Here is a 17,823-nt window from a genome sequence, read left to right as displayed (position 1 = left end):
CTTCAGAATTTTGCCCTGAAATCTAAGTTTTGATTTAAAAAAAATGTTTTCTAGGTTTCAAATAGTTTCCAAAAGAGCCTCTATGTGAAGAGTACCTTCCAATTATGAACTTTCCAATGCAGTGACACATTCCTATTTGTTAAGACAGCTCTGATGTGTGAACTGCCCCAATCATTTTAACTGGATGTTAACTTTGAATCCTAACAACACATTAAGGGCTGGTCTATGCTACAGAGTTAGGTTGACCTAAGGCAGCTTATGTCGACCTAACTCTGTAAGCGTCCACACTAAAATGTCAGTCCCACTAATGTAAGTCACCAACAACACTGACTTAATAACTCCACCTCCAGAAGAGGCATAACACTTAAGTTGATGTAGTTAGGTCGACGCAGTGTCCGTGAAGACACTGTGTTGCTTACATCAGACTGTTCCTGCTGTTACCCCCCGGCAGCAGGGCTCCAGCTGTCAGTGCCCTACACTGACAGTTAAATTGGTGCAAGTGCTCCTGGTGAGGACACATATGGAGCACCACCAACAGGAGCATAGTGTAGACATGCAAAACTGACTTCATTACTGCAGTGACTATACATCAGGGCTGGGCAAACTTTTTGGCCCAAGGGCCACATCTGGGTATGGAAATTGTATGGCGGGCCATGAATGCTCATGAAATTGGGGGTTGGGGTGTGGGCTCTGGGGTGGGGTTTGGGGTGCACAGGGTGCTCCGGGATAGGACCAAGGGGTTCGGAGGGGGATTAGGGCTGGGGCAGGGATGCAGGCTCCAGGCAGTGCTTACCTCAAGCAGCTCCCAGAAGCAGCAGCATGTCTCCACTCTGGCTCCTTTGTGGCGCGCAGCCAGGCAGCTCTAAGCACTGCCCTGTCCGTAGGCCCTGCCCCGTAGCTTCCATTGGCTGTGGCTCCCAGACAATGGGAGCTGAGAGGGCGGAGCTTGGGGCAGGGACAGCATGTGGAGCCCCCTGGCTGCCCCTACGCTTAGGAGCTGGAGGGGGGACATGCTGCTGCTTCCAGGAGCCGCACGGAGCAGGGCAAGCCCCCTTCCTGCTCCCCACCTGGAGCGGGGCAAGCCCCAGACCTGGCTCCCCAGAGCAAGCTCGAGGGCCAGATTAAAATGTCTGGAGGGCTGGATGTGGCCCCCAGGCCGTAGTTGGCCCACCCCAGCTGTACATCGACGTAACTTAAGTCAACTTAATTTTATAGTGCAGACTTGCCTTAAGTCCCAACATTGACTATTTCACTGTTGATCATTTCAGCAGAAACATGACGTGGTTATCTCTCAATCCCAAGATACTCATTTCCCTTGCCTCCCCAAGTGCCCAATTTCTCAACTATCTCCTACTCAGTTGCAAAAAACTCGACAGTTGTGGCACTATTAAAATCTACAGGACAATTAAGATGAAATATTAGGAAGACAATATATCAACTAATTAGATACTATAAAAATTCCACACCGATTGCATTATTCATTTTCATATTTAATTCTATACATTTACCTCAAGCTGACACAGAACTTGCAGTCTGTAACACTGGGGTGCTATAGAACTCCAAGAACAGTGGCTTTTACCATGGAATGTGGTTCCATCTTTCCACAGATTACAAAAGCCCTTGAATACAGACCTTTAGCTAACTGCACGAGAGTAGTAGCTAAAACTGAAATATAAAGGCAATGGAAAGACAGGGACACACTATTTTCCTTTAGATATTCATATTTTTGGACCCACTTACACATTGTGCGCGACTGTATGCAGGGACCTTAATATAAGAAATGCAGATACCCTTTCTAGGGTAGTCATATAAATTAACCCCTTCAGACGTGTATCCTGCAACTGGTCATTCATGAAACTATAAAAATATTGTGTCATTTTAAATTAATTCCTTCCATTTGTTAACTTAATCTCCATCTATTATATTTGGCACTAACTCACACAATTGCTTCTCTCCCTGAAGGCCTACTGTCAAACTTAGTTGTCAAAACCCTTAAGTCTTCCTACAATTAACATACTGGGGTATTTCACTGAGAGAGACAAGAGTATTCCATCTCAAGTGCTTTTACATTTTTTAACTTTATGAGGTGGAGAAACATCCCCCAAAACCCAGTGTCTCTCTTCCTAAATTTGCACTATCAATCCTGGCTATAAAAATTATGCTCAATTCCATAAATTGATCTGTCCAAAAATTAAAACAGGCCTTTGAACAATGTATTCCTAAATAGTGCTAATTAATCTCGCTCCAGAACCAAGTGTTCTCCAATACAAAACAAGCCAAATCAACGGTGGCACATGCAAAATACAAGTGCCAAAGCTAATGAAGTTTAAAAAAAAAAGTGTTTGTTCTACATGAGTAAACACTTTTTACATTATGATTATTTTTATGGCATACACTAAAGAGATTAATGTGATGTTAAATTTGTACACAGCAATTTCTTCTCACTCTGTTTCCATGCAATGCATGCAGTTAAATATAACTCATCAAGCAATCTGCTCTACAATTTCCAGCATCCAAAGTTTGGCAAATTTAAAAGTGGTAACAGCTAACAGAAAAACTGGTTAGATGTGGAAAACGAGGACCTGGTAAATCCATCATACAGAAGGAAGAAAAAGGGGGAGAGGGAGGAAGATACTGAATTACCTCATTATTCTATCACCTATTGCTGTTCCTCTGATATTAAATCTAGTGAAGGGAACAATAGTTAAAGTCATTCACAAATCCCGTGTACTGAGTTTTTAAAGATTAGAGTCTATTACAGAATGTGTTCCGATTATTTCAAAGATTCTACTTCTTCCATATGAGTTAATACATGAAAAACATTTTAATTTCAATCAATCCTCCCCCCAGTTTTTGCATATTTTTATTAGTACACAATAAGTTTTTGTAAATACAGGTTTTATAAAATACAGTAATTACTCATCAATTGAATTGTAGCAGGTGTGGCAGCAAGTTGCATAAACATTTCCATTGCAAATTCTCTATTTTGAGTCCCTTATGACTTCAAATTTTCCACTAATTGGACTGATTTTCGAGGCTTAGTCTCTGCTCAGAGGTGACCTTTTATCAGAAAGTTTGAATTGAACCAATTCGGCCGTTTGAATATGTAAATAGCCCTCACTGGGAAGTGCCTTGGACTATTCAGGTGAAAACTGATTTTGATCTGACATGATGTTTGATGGTCATAATTCAATTGTGTGCACTTGCAGAACACTTTGCAAAGTATTTTCTCACTAAGCCCACAGAGTTCACAGCTAAAGAAGGCCATGCTTTCTGCACATACATGACTAACTTTGCTGCGTTTTGAGAAGTTTGTGCACATCTAACTTAGAAGATATTTAGCTGCTTTGGCATGCAACAAAAGGGACTCTTCTCCCCATGGACTCCACAAGGAGCACAGGAGAGAAGTCCCTTCTGCAGACCTTGTAGGGTAAGTGACAATGTTCCAGCAACATCTAGTCAAATAGTTTCACAATATGAAATTTATTTTCATCCTTATTCTTTAAATATACCCTAGGAAATTCCATCAGATAATTGTTCACGGGTGTGTTAAAAATGTCATATTAGATTAGTTAACTAGACCAACTACTATAAAATAGATTTCAAGAGCCAAGCATTTCACTTCTTTTAGTCAATATAGTCTTCACCATTTCCTAAGGTAATGTTATACTATAGCAGCAGAGGTGCTAAAGGAAAAGAATGAGATGGCCATTCCATCCTAAGTCTCCCATTTTCAGTTCTGGGAGATAATGGCTCATGGCTAGTCTCAGCCCAAAACGTAACAACTCCGGAGAGTTTGGGCAGTTTCACAATTATGTAAACCTGTAAAAATACTTGTTTTGGACTTTAAAACCACTGCTGTGGACTTTTTCTATGTTCAAACAACAAACAGCTTTTTAAAAGATATATTTCTACTGCATTCAAGATAAACAGAGGAATAGTTACATGGGAATCACTGTAAGGAATGCTATGTCAGATAAGTAAAATGAAAATATTAAATTATAGGTCTACTATATTTTTTTTAGTTTTACCTTTTTGACAAATTGACATAAGATTTTTTTCCCAGAATTTAATTGCTTTCTATTTAACATCTATTTAATCTTTATTGTAAGTCTAAATACTAAATCATACTAATATTGGGCAACAGATTGACTGCTACTTTAGACTCCAAACATATCTAAGTTATATGCATTAGATGATAAATCCTGGTTAATTGACTTGAAGACCAGGATGTTTTTATATACTTTATAGAAGCTCTCTTTGGTGCTGTTGTTTTAGGAATAACAAAGTAGGTTCAGATTTCATGTTTCCATATCTATAGCATAGGTCTACTGGTACAGTTAAATTTAGGACAAGCTTTTTGCTTGCAGACACCATGTTCTGTATTCCTTAAGTCAAGCGCTAGAGAGAGTTGGTCCTGTGGATAGATTCCCAGAATACATAACAGAGGGTCAAATAAATAGAGCCAGTTCCCAGTTTGGAACACATTAAAAGTTGGATTAGGTATCTAAATGAGTGCACATAATGGGAGATCCCTAAAAAACATATGAATGATGCATAATGAATCACATTTAGAACATCTGAAGTGGAGATTTATATTCATTTTGTTCAAAATTGAAGGAAAGTAGTAAAAAGTTCATGAAGCATGAAGTACTATATTTGCTTTTTAAGGATTAGAAACAGGTTGCAAAGGGGTATTCAAGTGCTTCTGCCACTAATTATCCTTACTGTAAGAGGAGGAACTGTAAGATCTTGACTCCAGAGTACAGAATTTGGGGTATACACTTGCCAGCATTCCTCAACAGAAAAATTGTACATTATAGACAAGGGCTAATTTGGGTTAGGTCACTACCTGAATTTTTCTTCTACATCATTCGTTGCTAACTCTGGTATTTCTCCAATGTCTCGGAAGTGTTTAACTTGTAGATACATATAGAAATCCAGAGATCAAACTTTATTCTAAGCAGTTCAAAGTTCAGTAATGTTATACTCTGGAAAAGGTCTCCAACAGTCAACAGGATTTTAGCATCCCCTCTTTGAAAGTTAGTGTCTCCTTTTCCTAGAGGAACAGACCAGATATTCCCATGAAGTCAATGAGAATTTTGGCACTTTGTCAAGGTACCTGATTATATTTTTCTATATTTACAGAGGTGCCCCCTACTATAGCATGTAATCTAATCACCTGAGGGACCCAAATGTCTTTACCATAAATCATATTGAAAAGAATAAAGGGTGAGCAATGTACTACATCAGTACTTTGTCACGAGGGGCTGTTTCTCTGCAGCCCAAATATATTGAATTACGGCTGTCCAGCAATAGAATTTCCAACCGGGAAAGTAAACACATCCTTTTCTGTCTCTGGACTCTCAACAAGCTGATTTGTGGTTGTTTTCCATATTCCATCAAGGTCTGTTACTTTAAATATCAAATAGGTAACAACAATGGAATGAATTTTAGGAAGTACAACACTCAGTGAAGCATGCTAATTTATCAAGCTGACTTGGCCAAACAGATAATGGTAAAAACAATGAGGAGTCCGGTGGCACCTTAAAGACTTAGTCTTTAAGGTGCCACCAGACTCCTTGTTGTTTTTGTGGATACAGACTAACATGGCTACCCCTCAGATAATGGTAAAGTAAATTATCTTTAAGGGTATCGCTGAACAGGAGCTGGGAAGTAAGATTCCCAGCTCAGGTAGACACACATATTTTCAAGTGCTAGCTCTGCTTGAGCTGGTATGCTAAAAACAGCGGCGTTACCATGGTGGCACAGATGGGGGCTCGGGCTAGCAGCCTGAGTACAATCCTGCCTGCCTCCTTCGGCATGGACTTGGGCAGCCAGCTCAAGCAGCCATGATCACACTATTTTTTAGGTGCTAGTTCGAGCAGAGCTAGTGTTTGTATGCTAGCCAAGTGAGAATTCCAACTCCCATCTGCTGTGTGGATGTACCAATAAAGTCCTGATGCAAGATATACAAAAGTAGTTCTACATTTAGTATAACTTTCCATACTATTGAACAAAACGTTAAAGAGTCTTGAAGGATAGGTGCAAATAAGCATCACCTCTGACTTGGTCATATTTACATGAAAGAGCTACATGATAATGTTTTTGGCATCTATGGACTAGTCTACTCTAGAAGCCATACACTGGCTCAGCTACACCAATGCAGTGCATCTGGCGAAGATGTTCTATGCCAAGGGAAGAGAGCTCTCCTGTGGGCATAATAAATCCACCTCCGCGAGAGACTGTAGCTATGTCCTGCCGACAGTGCTGTTCACACCAGCGCTTGTAAATTACAACGACCTGTCGCTTGGGGAGTGGCTTATTCACACCCCTGAGTGACGTAAATTATACTGAAGTAAGTGGTAGTGTAGACTGGCCTAAGACTTCTTTAAGCTATTAAATGGAGACTTATGTTTCACTCTGATCAGGCAGAATGACATTACCAAAGACCAAAATTTTACGTTTTTTGAAGTACTGGGATGTCCTGAATACCTGAAAGCCTCTGATAGCTATTACACCTTGAGACATGCAGCCTAGAGAACATATTTAAATCTGAGATCTAAGAATCCTAAAACTCTTATCTATGGAAATCCTCCCAAATCCCACTCCATTGACAAGGTCATGAACATTCTCATCTGACTCTTTTCCCAAAGTAATATACTTCAGATTCCTCTTCCTAGCTGCAGATACCCTCTGAACCTCATCTCTTCTCAAGACCTGGTACCACAATATGCACACATTTGAATGTACAGTCTGAATACATGTAATTTGCAGATACTGGGGCAGTTGGCCCTGGGATAGAAGTAAAGAGGAGTTGGGCATGGTGGGTTTGTTATTAGGGAAAGGGTTTAGTCACTGGTATAGTACTAACAATTTTGTAAATCAAGGATCATATGTGGCAATACATTAAAATTACAAGGAGCTGAATTCAGTACTCACTCAGACAAACTCACTGACTACAAAAAAGGTTTTGTCTGAATAAGTTGTACTGAAGAGGATTCACAGTCAGCTTCCAAGACTGCCAGTGTGGTCTTTAACTGGAAAAATCATGGTTTTCCCTCACACACAAACCCTTGCCACTTATATACCAATAGTTTGAAAGGTATTCTAAAATCCTGAAACCAGAGGGAAAAAATTTGAATTTTATTATTTAACCTTGTCACCATTCAGCTATGTAGGAAAGCTCTGCTCCTTATACATATACACAAGAACAAACTGAAGTGAATGAGGCATTGAATCTAATTTTAATCAAAAGCCTGGAGGCAATCCTAAACCACATTGGGCTGTACAGCCATTCAATGGAAAAACGCAACCATTATAGTTTGGTTTTTATTTTCATATGAAATATTTAACCGTATCAACTTCAGTGCAGTTAACATATACTAGATTTACACTGGTGTAACTAAGAGCAGAATTTGGGCTTACATTCGTCACTGATGCAGTCAGATACAGACAAGGGAGAAGTCTGTAAAATTAAGTGTAATATCCACTCACGGCACTACTGCAATCTTTATCAAATAATCAACAGAACACCCGATAGGGATAAAAAAATTATGAGAGGGGAACTTAAGGAAGATGCTAGGTTCCTGGCCCAAGGTCACAAAGGAAGTACATATCAGAGATGGGATTAGAATTTGGGAGACTTTTGATTCATAGCCTTGTGTTCAAACCAGCAGACCACACCATATGCTGTCCCTCCTGAGGAAATTGACTTAAAATCTTTGTCTCTAACTACTAAGATTCTAATGCTACACATAATACTCCACTGAGTGAGGCAGTGGTCCTGTGGAAAAATAGTATGTAGTCATGTAACAAAAGACTAACATTATGCATACACATAAGGTGGACAAATTAAAGTTGCACAGGCAACCTTAAATCTGGCATTTCCTAACTTTTCAGTGTAACCTTAGTAATGTTCTTTTAACAGTTTGTGTAATTTTTAGTTTTTTGTTATTTTTTTAAAGGAACTGAAATAATAGTTATTCCATCATGTGGCATCATATTGACACCCACATAGGTTATCAACAGGGTGGAAACCTTTATATCCATCACAGTGGCAGAGCTTTGTTCAACTGGTAGCAGTAGTAGGTTGTCATCTTCTATGTGAGCCAGCAAAGGAATGGTGAGACTCAGGAATTTTGGGTTCCACTCTAGGCTCAGGAAGGAAGCATGTTGTAGTGGATACAGACTCTTCTACACATTCCTACCCAGCTTGATTCCTTTTGCCTCCTCCTACCCAACATGTCCTTGGTTCCAAGTTATATCTCTTCCCCACCTTGGCTCCTCATCCCAGTCTCCTCACCTAGCCAGTCTCAGACTCCATTCCTCAAAGCTTCTCATCCCAGTCCTACCCCCCTAGCCCCGAAGCTCCTTCTCACCAGTCTCCTTGCTCTGCTAGTCCCAGTTCCTTCCTCCTGGCTTCTCATCCAATCTATTTCCCCACCACTACCATGGTCTTCAGTTGCCCCCGCATACCCAGTCCCCGTCTCCATCCCTGGGCTCCCTATTGAATCTCAGTGTCTCCCCCATTTCAGCTCCTTGTCACAGTCTTTGTCCAGTCAGTCCCAGTTTATCCCCTGAACCTTGTTAGATCTGTCTCCCTTTTCCCTTCATTTCCTGTCCCCCACTCCACTGGTTCTCAGTCCCAGTCTTCCTCTCCCGTCCCTTCAGTCTCCACTCCCAGGATCGTCCTACAGAGTCTTTGCCCCAGCTTACTTCTCCCTTAAGACTCCACAGGTCTAGCTTTTTTTCCCCATTTTGTATTTGTATCAGGCTGGTTTGTCACCAGGGGGAGTCACTGAGCACAGGACAGACAGGCTTCCTGCTCTCAATTCAGGAACCGGATGCAGTACAGTTTATAGCAACCCAGAGCTGCAATGTCAGGCAAAGTCCTGCTCAGCCCCAGGCTGGCATATACCCAGTGCATATGGAATCTCTGGGGTATTTAGCTGCTAAAATCTAAGAAGTCTCTCCTGAGCATGTGAGAACTATGATTTTTCAAAGGCTTATAACTTGACCAAATTTGGGCAGATTTTCATGGGTTCAGCAAAATGCACAATCCTGACACACAGGCCACCCCCTACCAAATTTCAAGTCCCTGATCCAAAACTTTTCAAACAAAATGTCAGATTGTTTTGTTTTTTAAAATGGGTAAAATGTATTTTTCCCTGGCCTCATTCTCAAATGAATGAACCATTTTCGCAGAAATTAAAAAAAAAAAAATCAACCTGAAACAGATGCAGCATAGAAAATTTCAGCTCAAATTGCTAAAGTTTGACGAAGTTATAAGCAACTAAAAAAGTGCTGAGACTGTAATATCAAAACTGTGACATGAGACAAGAACTTGGTTGGAGTTATACCCTGCCAAAAACTGAAGTTTAAGCACATGCTCAAGTCTCACTGAGGAGACTTATTGCTTTGCTGAATTAAAGCCTATGAATCCTAACTGGTGTTGCACATTAGCTAGGACACTTGAAATTGCTGAAAAAAATAATGAAGATTGCCGGAAACTGGCTATACTGGTGGTACATAAAGCACCATCCTTGATTATTTACCCTTAACCTGTTATAAGACTTTTAGCTTTCCTCACTAGAAGGCTGCAAAGCCAACAAAAATATGTAAAAAACACTGATAAATCCTGCTGAGATTTTCATAGAATGTCTACAGTTGTTGGGGCACTACACAGGTATCTAGTGAGCCTACCAAGGAATAAGAAGAGGAGTACTTGTGGCACCTTAGCCCTGGTCTACACTAGCACTTTAGGTCGAATTTAGCAGCATTAAATCGATGTAAACCTGCACCCGTCCACACGATGAAGCCCTTTATTTCGACTTAAAGGGCTCTTAAAATCGATTTCCTTACTCCGCCCCTGACAAGCGGATTAGCGCTTAAATCAACGTTGCCGGCTCGAATTTGGGGTACTGTGGACACAATTCGATGGTATTGGCCTCCGGGAGCTATCCCAGAGTGCTCCATTGTGAACGCTGTGGACAGCACTCTCAACTCAGATGCACTGGCCAGGTAGACAGGAAAAGAACCGCAAACTTTTGAATCTCTTTTCCTGTTTGGCCAGCGTGGCAAACTGCAGGTGACCATGCAGAGCTCATCAGCAGAGGTGACCATGATGGAGTCCCAGAATCACAAAAGAGCTCCAGCATGGACCGAACGGGAGGTACGGGATCTGATCGCTGTATGGGGAGAGGAATCCATGCTATCAGAACTCCGTTCCAGTTTTCGAAATGCCAAAACCTTTGTCAAAATCTCCCAGGGCATGAAGGACAGAGGCCATAACAGGGACCAGAAGCAGTGCCGCGTGAAACTGAAGGAGCTGAGGCAAGCCTACCAGAAAACCAGAGAGGCGAACGGCCTCTCCGGGTCAGAGCCCCAAACACGCCGCTTCTATGATGAGCTGCATGCCATTTTAGGGGGTTCAGCCACCACTACCCCCGCCGTGTTGTTTGACTCCTTCAGTGGAGATGGAGGCAACACGGAAGCAGGTTTTGGGGACGAAGAAGATGATGAGGTTGTAGATAGCTCACAGCAAGCAAGCGGAGAAACCGGTTTTCCCGACAGCCAGGAACAGTTTCTCACCCTGGACCTGGAGCCAGTACCCCCCGAACCCACTCAAGGCTGCCTCCTGGACCCAGCAGGCGGAGAAGGGACCTCCGGTGAGTGTACCTTTTAAAATACTATACATGGTTTAAAAGCAAACAAGTGAAAAGATTAATTTGCCCTGGCATTCGCGGCTCTCCTGGATGTACTCCCAAAGCCTTTGCAAAAGGTTTCTGGGGAGGGCAGCCTTATTGCGTCCTTCATGGTAGGACACTTTACCACTCCAGGCCAGTAACATGTACTCGGGAATCACTGTACAACAAAGCATTGCAGCGTATGTTTGCTGGTGTTCAAACAACATCTGTTCTTTATCTCTCTGTGTTATCCTCAGGAGAGTGAGATATAATTCATGGTCACCTGGTTGAAATAGGGTGCTTTTCTTCAGGGGACACTCAGAGGAGCCCATTCCTGCTGGGCTGTTTGCCTGTGGCTGAACAGAAATGTTCCATGCTGTTAGCCACGGGGAGGGGGGAGGGTTGAGGGGGTAGCCACGCGGTGGGGGGGAGGCAAAATGCGACCTTGTAATGAAAGCACATGTGCTATGTATGTAATGTTAACAGCAAGGTTTACCCTGAAAGAGTGTAGCCACTGTTTTATAAAATGTGTCTTTTTAAATACCGCTGTCCCTTTTTTTTCTCCACCAGCTGCATGTGTTTCAGTGATCACAGGATCTTCTCTTTCCCAGAGGCTAGTGAAGCTTAGAAAGGAAAAAAAAACGCACTCGAGATGAAATGTTCTCCGAGCTCATGCTGTCCTCCCTTACTGACAGAGCACAGACGAATGCGTGGAGGCAAATAATGTCAGAGTGCAGGAAAGCACAAAATGACTGGGAGGAGAGGTGGCGGGCTGAAGAGAGTAAGTGGCGGGCTGAAGCTCAAATGTGGCAGCAGCGTGATGAGAGGAGGCAGGATTCAATGCTGAGGCTGCTGGAGGACCAAACCAGTATGCTCCAGTGCATGGTTGAGCTGCAGCAAAGGCAGCTGGAGCACAGACTGCCACTACAACCCCTGTGTAACCAACTGCCCTCCTCCCCAAGTTCCATAGCCTCCACACCCAGATGCCCAAGAACGCGGTGCGGGGGCCGCCGGCCAACCAGCCACTCCACCACAGAGGATTGCCCAAAAAACAGAAGGCTGGCATTCAATAAATTTTAAAGTTGTAAACTTTTAAAGTGCTGTGTGGCATTTTCCTTCCCTCCTCCACCACCCCTCCTGGGCTACCTTGGTAGTCATCCCCCTATTTGTGTGATGAATGAATAAAGAATGCACGAATGTGAAGCAACAATGACTTTATTGCCTCTGCAAACAGTGATCGAAGGGAGGAGGGGAGGGTGGTTAGCTTACAGGGAAGTAGAGTGAACCAAGGGGCGGGGGGTTTCATCAAGGAGAAACAAACTGAACTTTCACACCGTAGCCTGGCCAGTCATGAAACTGGTTTTCAAAGCTTCTCTGATGCATATCACGCCCTCCTGTGCTCTTCTAACCGCCCTGGTGTCTGGCTGCGCGTAACCAGCAGCCAGGCGATTTGCCTCAACCTCCCACCCCGCCATAAACGTCTCCCCCTTACTCTCACAGATATTGTTGAGCACACAGCAAGCAGTAATAACAGTGGGAATATTGGTTTTGCTGAGGTCGAAGCGAGTCAGTAAACTGCGCCAGCGCGCCTTTAAACGTCCAAATGCACATTCTACCACCATTCTGCACTTGCTCAGCCTGTAGTTGAACAGCTCCTGACTACTGTCCAGGCTGCCTGTGTACAGCTTCATGAGCCATGGCATTAAGGGGTAGGCTGGGTCCCCAAAGATATATATAGGCATTTCAACATCCCCAACAGTTATTTTCTGATCTGGGAATAAAGTCCCTTCCTGCAGCTTTTGAAACAGACCAGAGTTCCTGAAGATGCGAGTGTCATGTACCTTTCCCGACCATCCCACGTTGATGTTGGTGAAACATCCCTTGTGATCCACCAGAGCTTGCAGCACCATTGAAAAGTACCCCTTGCGGTTTATGTACTCGGCGGCTTGGTGCTCCGGTGCCAAGATAGGGATATGCGTTCCGTCTATGGCCCCACCACAGTTAGGGAATCCCATTGCAGCAAAGCCATCCACTATGACCTGCACATTTCCCAGGGTCGCTACCCTTGATATCAGCAGATCTTTGATTGCGTGGGCTACTTGCATCACAGCAGCCCCCACAGTAGATTTGCCCACTCCAAATTGATTCCCAACTGACCGGCAGCTGTCTGGCGTTGCAAGCTTCCACAGGGCTATCGCCACTCGCTTCTCAACTGTGAGGGCTGCTCTCATCTTGGTATTCATGCGCCTCAGGGCAGGGGAAAGCAAGTCACAAAGTTCCACAAAAGTGCCCTTACGCATGCGAAAGTTTCGCAGCCACTGGGAATCGTCCCAGACCTGCAACACTATGCAGTCCCACCAGTCTGTGCTTCTTTCCTGAGCCCAGAATAGGCGTTCCACAGCATGAACCTGCCCCATTAGCACCATGATGCATGCATTGGCAGGGCCCATGCTTTCAGAGAAATCTATCTCCATGTCCTGATCACTCACGTGACCGCGCTGACGATGCCTCCTCGCCCGGTATCGCTTTGCCAGGTTCTGGCGTTGCATATACTGCTGGATAATGCGTGTGGTGTTTAATGTGCTCCTAATTGCCAAAGTGAGCTGAGCGGCCTCCATGCTTGCCTTGGTATGGCGTCCGCACAGAAAAAAGGCGCGGAACTATTGTCTGCCGTTGCTCTGACGGAGGGAGGGGCGACTGACGACACGGCTTACAGGGTTGGCTTCAGGGAGCTAAAATCAACAAAGGGGGTGGATTTACATCAAGGAGTATTTAATGCAGGACTTCACGGAGGGCTCCAATAAGAAATGGTGCACCTAAGTTATTGTTCTTATTGGAACAAGGAGATTAGTCTGGCCTCTGATTGATACATGGCTAGATCTACCTCGCTGCACCTTCTCTGTGAGTGACTGCAGTGTGAGCTAGAGGAATGAGTCCCCTAGACGGGGGAGGAGGCAAATGAGTACAAAACAAATCTGGTCTATTTCTTGTTTTGATCCACTCCATCTATCTTTTACATCTTTGGCTGGCAGCAGACGGTGCAGAAGGACTGCATGCCATCCACATCTCATGGCTGCTCGGCAGAAGATGGTACAGTACGACTGCTAGCCATCCTCATCTCTTGCCTGCCCGGCAGAAGATGGTACAATATGACTGCTAGCCATCCTCATCTCTTGCCTGCCCGGCAGAAGATGGTACAGTACGAGTGCTAGCAATCTGTATCGCCTGCCTGCTCACCATAAGACGGTTCAATAGGACTGACTGCAGGACTAAAGAGAATGACCTGGTCAAGTCACTCCAAATTTAGTCCCTGAGCCCATGTCTGCCCAGGTGCTCCTGGCCGACATGGCCAGGAGCACCTTGGACACGATGAGGACGGCTACCAGTCGTACTGCACCGTCTGCTGCCACAAGGCAATGGGTTGCTGCTACTGTGTAGCAATGCCGTACCGCGTCTGCCAGCACCCAGGAGACATACGGTGACTGTTACCTGAGCGGGTTCCATGCTTGCCGTGGTATGGCGTCTGCACAGGTAACTCAGGAAAAAAGGCGCGAAACGATTGTCTGCCCTTGCTTTCACGGAGGGAAGGAGGGAGGGAAAGGGGGCCTGACGATATGTACCCAGAACCACCCACGACAATGTTTTAGCCCCATCAGGCATTGGGATCTCAACCCAGAATTCCAATGGGCGGCAGAGACTGCGGGAACTGTGGGATAGCTATCCACAGTGCAACGCTCCGGAAGTCAACTCTAGCCTCGGTACTGTGGAAGCACTCCGCCGAGTTAATGCACTTAATGCACTTAGAGCATTTTCTGTGGGGACACACACACTTGAATATATAAAACCGATTTCTAAAAACCGAATTCTATAAATTCGACCTTATTCCGTAGTGTAGACATACCCTTAGAGACTAACAAATTTATTTGAGCATAAGCTTTCGTGAGCTACAGCTCATGAAATCGGATGCATTCAGTGGAAAATACAGTGGGGAGATTTATATACACAGAGAACATGAAACAATGGGTGTTACCATACACACTGTAAGGAGAGTGATCACTTAAGATGAGCTAATACCAGCAGGAGGGAGGGGGCGCGGGGGGAGAAAACCTTTTGTAGTGATAATCAAGGTGGGCCATTTCCAGCAGTTGACAAGAACGTCTGAGGAACAGTGGGGGGGCGGGACGGACGGGGGACACATGGGGAAATAGTTTTACTTTGTGTAATGACCCATCTACTCCCAGTCTCTATTCAAGCCTAAGTTAATTGTATGCAGTTTGCCAAATTAATTCCAATTTAGCAGTCTCTCGTTGGAGTCTGTTTCTGAAGATTTTTTGTTGAAGAATTGTCACTTTTAGGTCTCTAATCAAGCGACCAGAGAGATTGAAGTGTTCTCCGACTGGTTTTTGAATGTTATAATTCTTGATGTCTGATTTGTGTCCATTTATTCTTTTACGTAGAGACTGTCCAATTTGACCAATGTACATGGCAGAGGGGCATTGCTGGCACATGATGGCATATATTACATTGGTGGATGTGCTGGTGAACGAGCCTCTGATAGCGTGGCTGATGTGATTAGGCCCTGTGATGGTGTCCCCTGAATAGATATGTGGACACAGTTGGCAACGGGCTTTGTTGCAAGGATAGGTTTCTGGGTTAGTGGTTCTGATGTGTGGTGTGTGATTGCTGGTGAGTATTTGCTTCAGGTTGGGCGGCTGTCTGTAGGCAAGGACTGGCCTGTCTCCCAAGATTTGTGAGAGTGATGGGTCGTCCTTCAGGATAGGTTGTAGATCCTTGATGATGCGTTGGAGAGGTTTTAGTTGGGGGCTGAAGGTGATGGCTAGTGGTGTTCTGTTATTTTCTTTGTTGGGCCTGTCCTGTAGTAGGTGACTTCTGGGTACTCTTCTGGCTCTGTCAATCTGTTTCTTCACTTCAGCAGGTGGGTATTGTAATTGTAAGAAAAAATAGTAAAACTATTTCCCCATGTTTATGCCCCCCCCCCCCCCCCGCCTCACTGTTCCTCAGATGTTCTTATCAACTGCTGGAAATGGCCCACCTTGATTATCACTACAAAAGGTTTTCTCCCCCCCTGTGCCCCCGCCGGTATTAGCTCATCTTAAGTGATCACTCTCCTTACAGTGTGTATGGTAACACCCATTGTTTCATGTTCTCTGTGTATATAAATCTCCCCACTGTATTTTCCACAGTATGCATCCGATGAAGTGAGCTGTAGCTCACGAAAGCTTATGCTCAAATAAATGTGTTAGTCTCTAAGGTGCCACAAGTACTCCTTTTCTTTTTGCGAATACAGACTAAACATGGCTGCTACTCTGATACCAAGGAATAGTGCAGACTCCACAACATCCTCTGGAGGAAAAGCAGCATTTAATAAAGTTATTGCTCACCCATCATTCTGACATGGAGGTAAGACAATACACTGCAACTGCTACAGTAAAAGAGAAGATGAGGGAAAGATTAAAAAAGAGCCATGTGCCAGATATAAAGATAAAGAAAGGAGCAAGAAAACTCCCAGAGCCTTTTTCCAGCCTCAGAAATGTGACTTGTTTTGTTGTCTAAAGCTTTACAAATGTTAAGTGAATTCATGCCTGGTGAAAGGTGCCCAACTTACAACCCCGGATACTGAAGTCACAGAGATTTATGTATCTATGATATTTATAAAACATTAGTCATCTGGGACTGCATGAACACCTGGGTTTTGAAATAACTAAGAAAAAAGTTTTTTTAAAACCATGTGTTAATCAACTGTGGTAAAACACCAGGGTGGGCAGGGCATTTGTAGTTCTCTCACATGTTAACGGGTCAAGGTAAAAATGGAGTAATGTAGTGAAATCACATTTTTTCCCTAGTGTGGACATACTCCAGAAGGGTAAACTTTTCCACAATGCCTCATCAATGTACCTCAAACCAAACCATGAGGGGCAAAAGGGCAGTTCAGGGTCCATGGTCCATTCAATCCTGTTCCTCTCTAACATTTCAGTAAGAGTCCCAAAAAATGTCAATTACAGTGGTAGGCTTTGATACACTGCTCAGTGTTCTGGGCTATGATGTCATCTAGGGACACAGACATGAAGTCAAGCCTCAGAGCGGCAGCCGTGTTAGTCTGGATCTGTAAAAGCAGCAAAGAGTCCTGTGGCACCTTATAGACTAACCGACGTATTGGATCATGAGCTTTCATGAATGAATACCCACTTCGTCGGATGCATGTCATTAGTTTGTTAGTCTATAAGGTGCCACAGGACTCTTTGCCGCTTTTAGACATGAAGTCCTATATTTAAAAAATCTCCTCAGCTATGCAATCCCTTGGAAAATTCCTACTTTGCAGAATTTATGAATCCCAGGGAAAACAGGATGAGTCATTCATTGCATCCACCCTCCAAGACCTAAATATACATCAAAGAGCCAATATGAAACAGAAAACAATTAAGGAGGACATTAAAGTTGATGCCAAGTTAATTTCTTTAGCAACAGTACAGCTAATTTTCAACTATTTGCATTTCCAGTGTACATAATTAACAGAAACATAACCTCTATCCCATACAAATACAGTGTTAAGTATGTCCCAAAAGAGAGATGTACCATATCCTAAGGTGCAACTGAAAGTGAGAATAAAAATTTTAAAAATATATTGCCTTGAGTCCAATAGCTGAAAGTTTGCCTAATAAATTATGATAGTATTTGAATAGTCCAGGCATTGATGTTAACAGCATATTTTGGTGAATGGGAGGATTATTATGTCAATGATGGATTAAGATGTCAAGTATATGATATATAGGAAACTTTCTTAGCAACAATGGTCAAAAAAGGTTTGGGGTTTTTTTGCAACCATAATTTTCTAGTAACTCTCAATCATTATTAGTCCTGTCCATATTGGTATTCAGAAGTTAACAAGAGAAAAAGGGTAAGAAAGTTCTCTTCTCATGAGAGAGAAAAAGGAAAATTCAAAATTATTTCATCAACCACCAATGGAGAAAAGGCACAGTATATCAAACATACGCTACAGCAAAATGCAGCGCTGCTTACCAATAGTGAGTACTTTTGCAAACCAAGGATGTTTACAGTGCAGATAGGCAAACTGTAGACCATTGTATCTGTGACAGATGGGCAACTTCCTGCAATA

General features: G+C 43.4%; 1 protein-coding gene across 5 annotated transcripts in view; it reads right to left on the bottom strand.

The window, feature by feature from the left end:
• Positions 1 to 17,823, bottom strand: part of DCAF6 (DDB1 and CUL4 associated factor 6) — a 176,367-nt gene that overhangs the window by 23,552 nt on the left and 134,992 nt on the right. For 3 of the 5 annotated variants that reach the window (XM_048869720.2, XM_048869741.2, XM_048869750.2), the window contains one exon: positions 2,644 to 2,685. The exons of the other annotated variants lie outside the window; for them this stretch is intronic. In XM_048869720.2, the coding sequence (XP_048725677.1) occupies positions 2,644 to 2,685 (42 nt within the window). The remainder of the gene's footprint in view (positions 1 to 2,643; positions 2,686 to 17,823) is intronic. 5 annotated transcript variants of the gene reach the window in all.

Source organism: Caretta caretta, chromosome 1 (assembly GCF_965140235.1).
Source record: "Caretta caretta isolate rCarCar2 chromosome 1, rCarCar1.hap1, whole genome shotgun sequence".
In the NCBI taxonomy this organism is placed as follows: domain Eukaryota; kingdom Metazoa; phylum Chordata; order Testudines; family Cheloniidae; genus Caretta; species Caretta caretta.
This window is presented reverse-complemented; position numbering and strand designations above follow the sequence as displayed.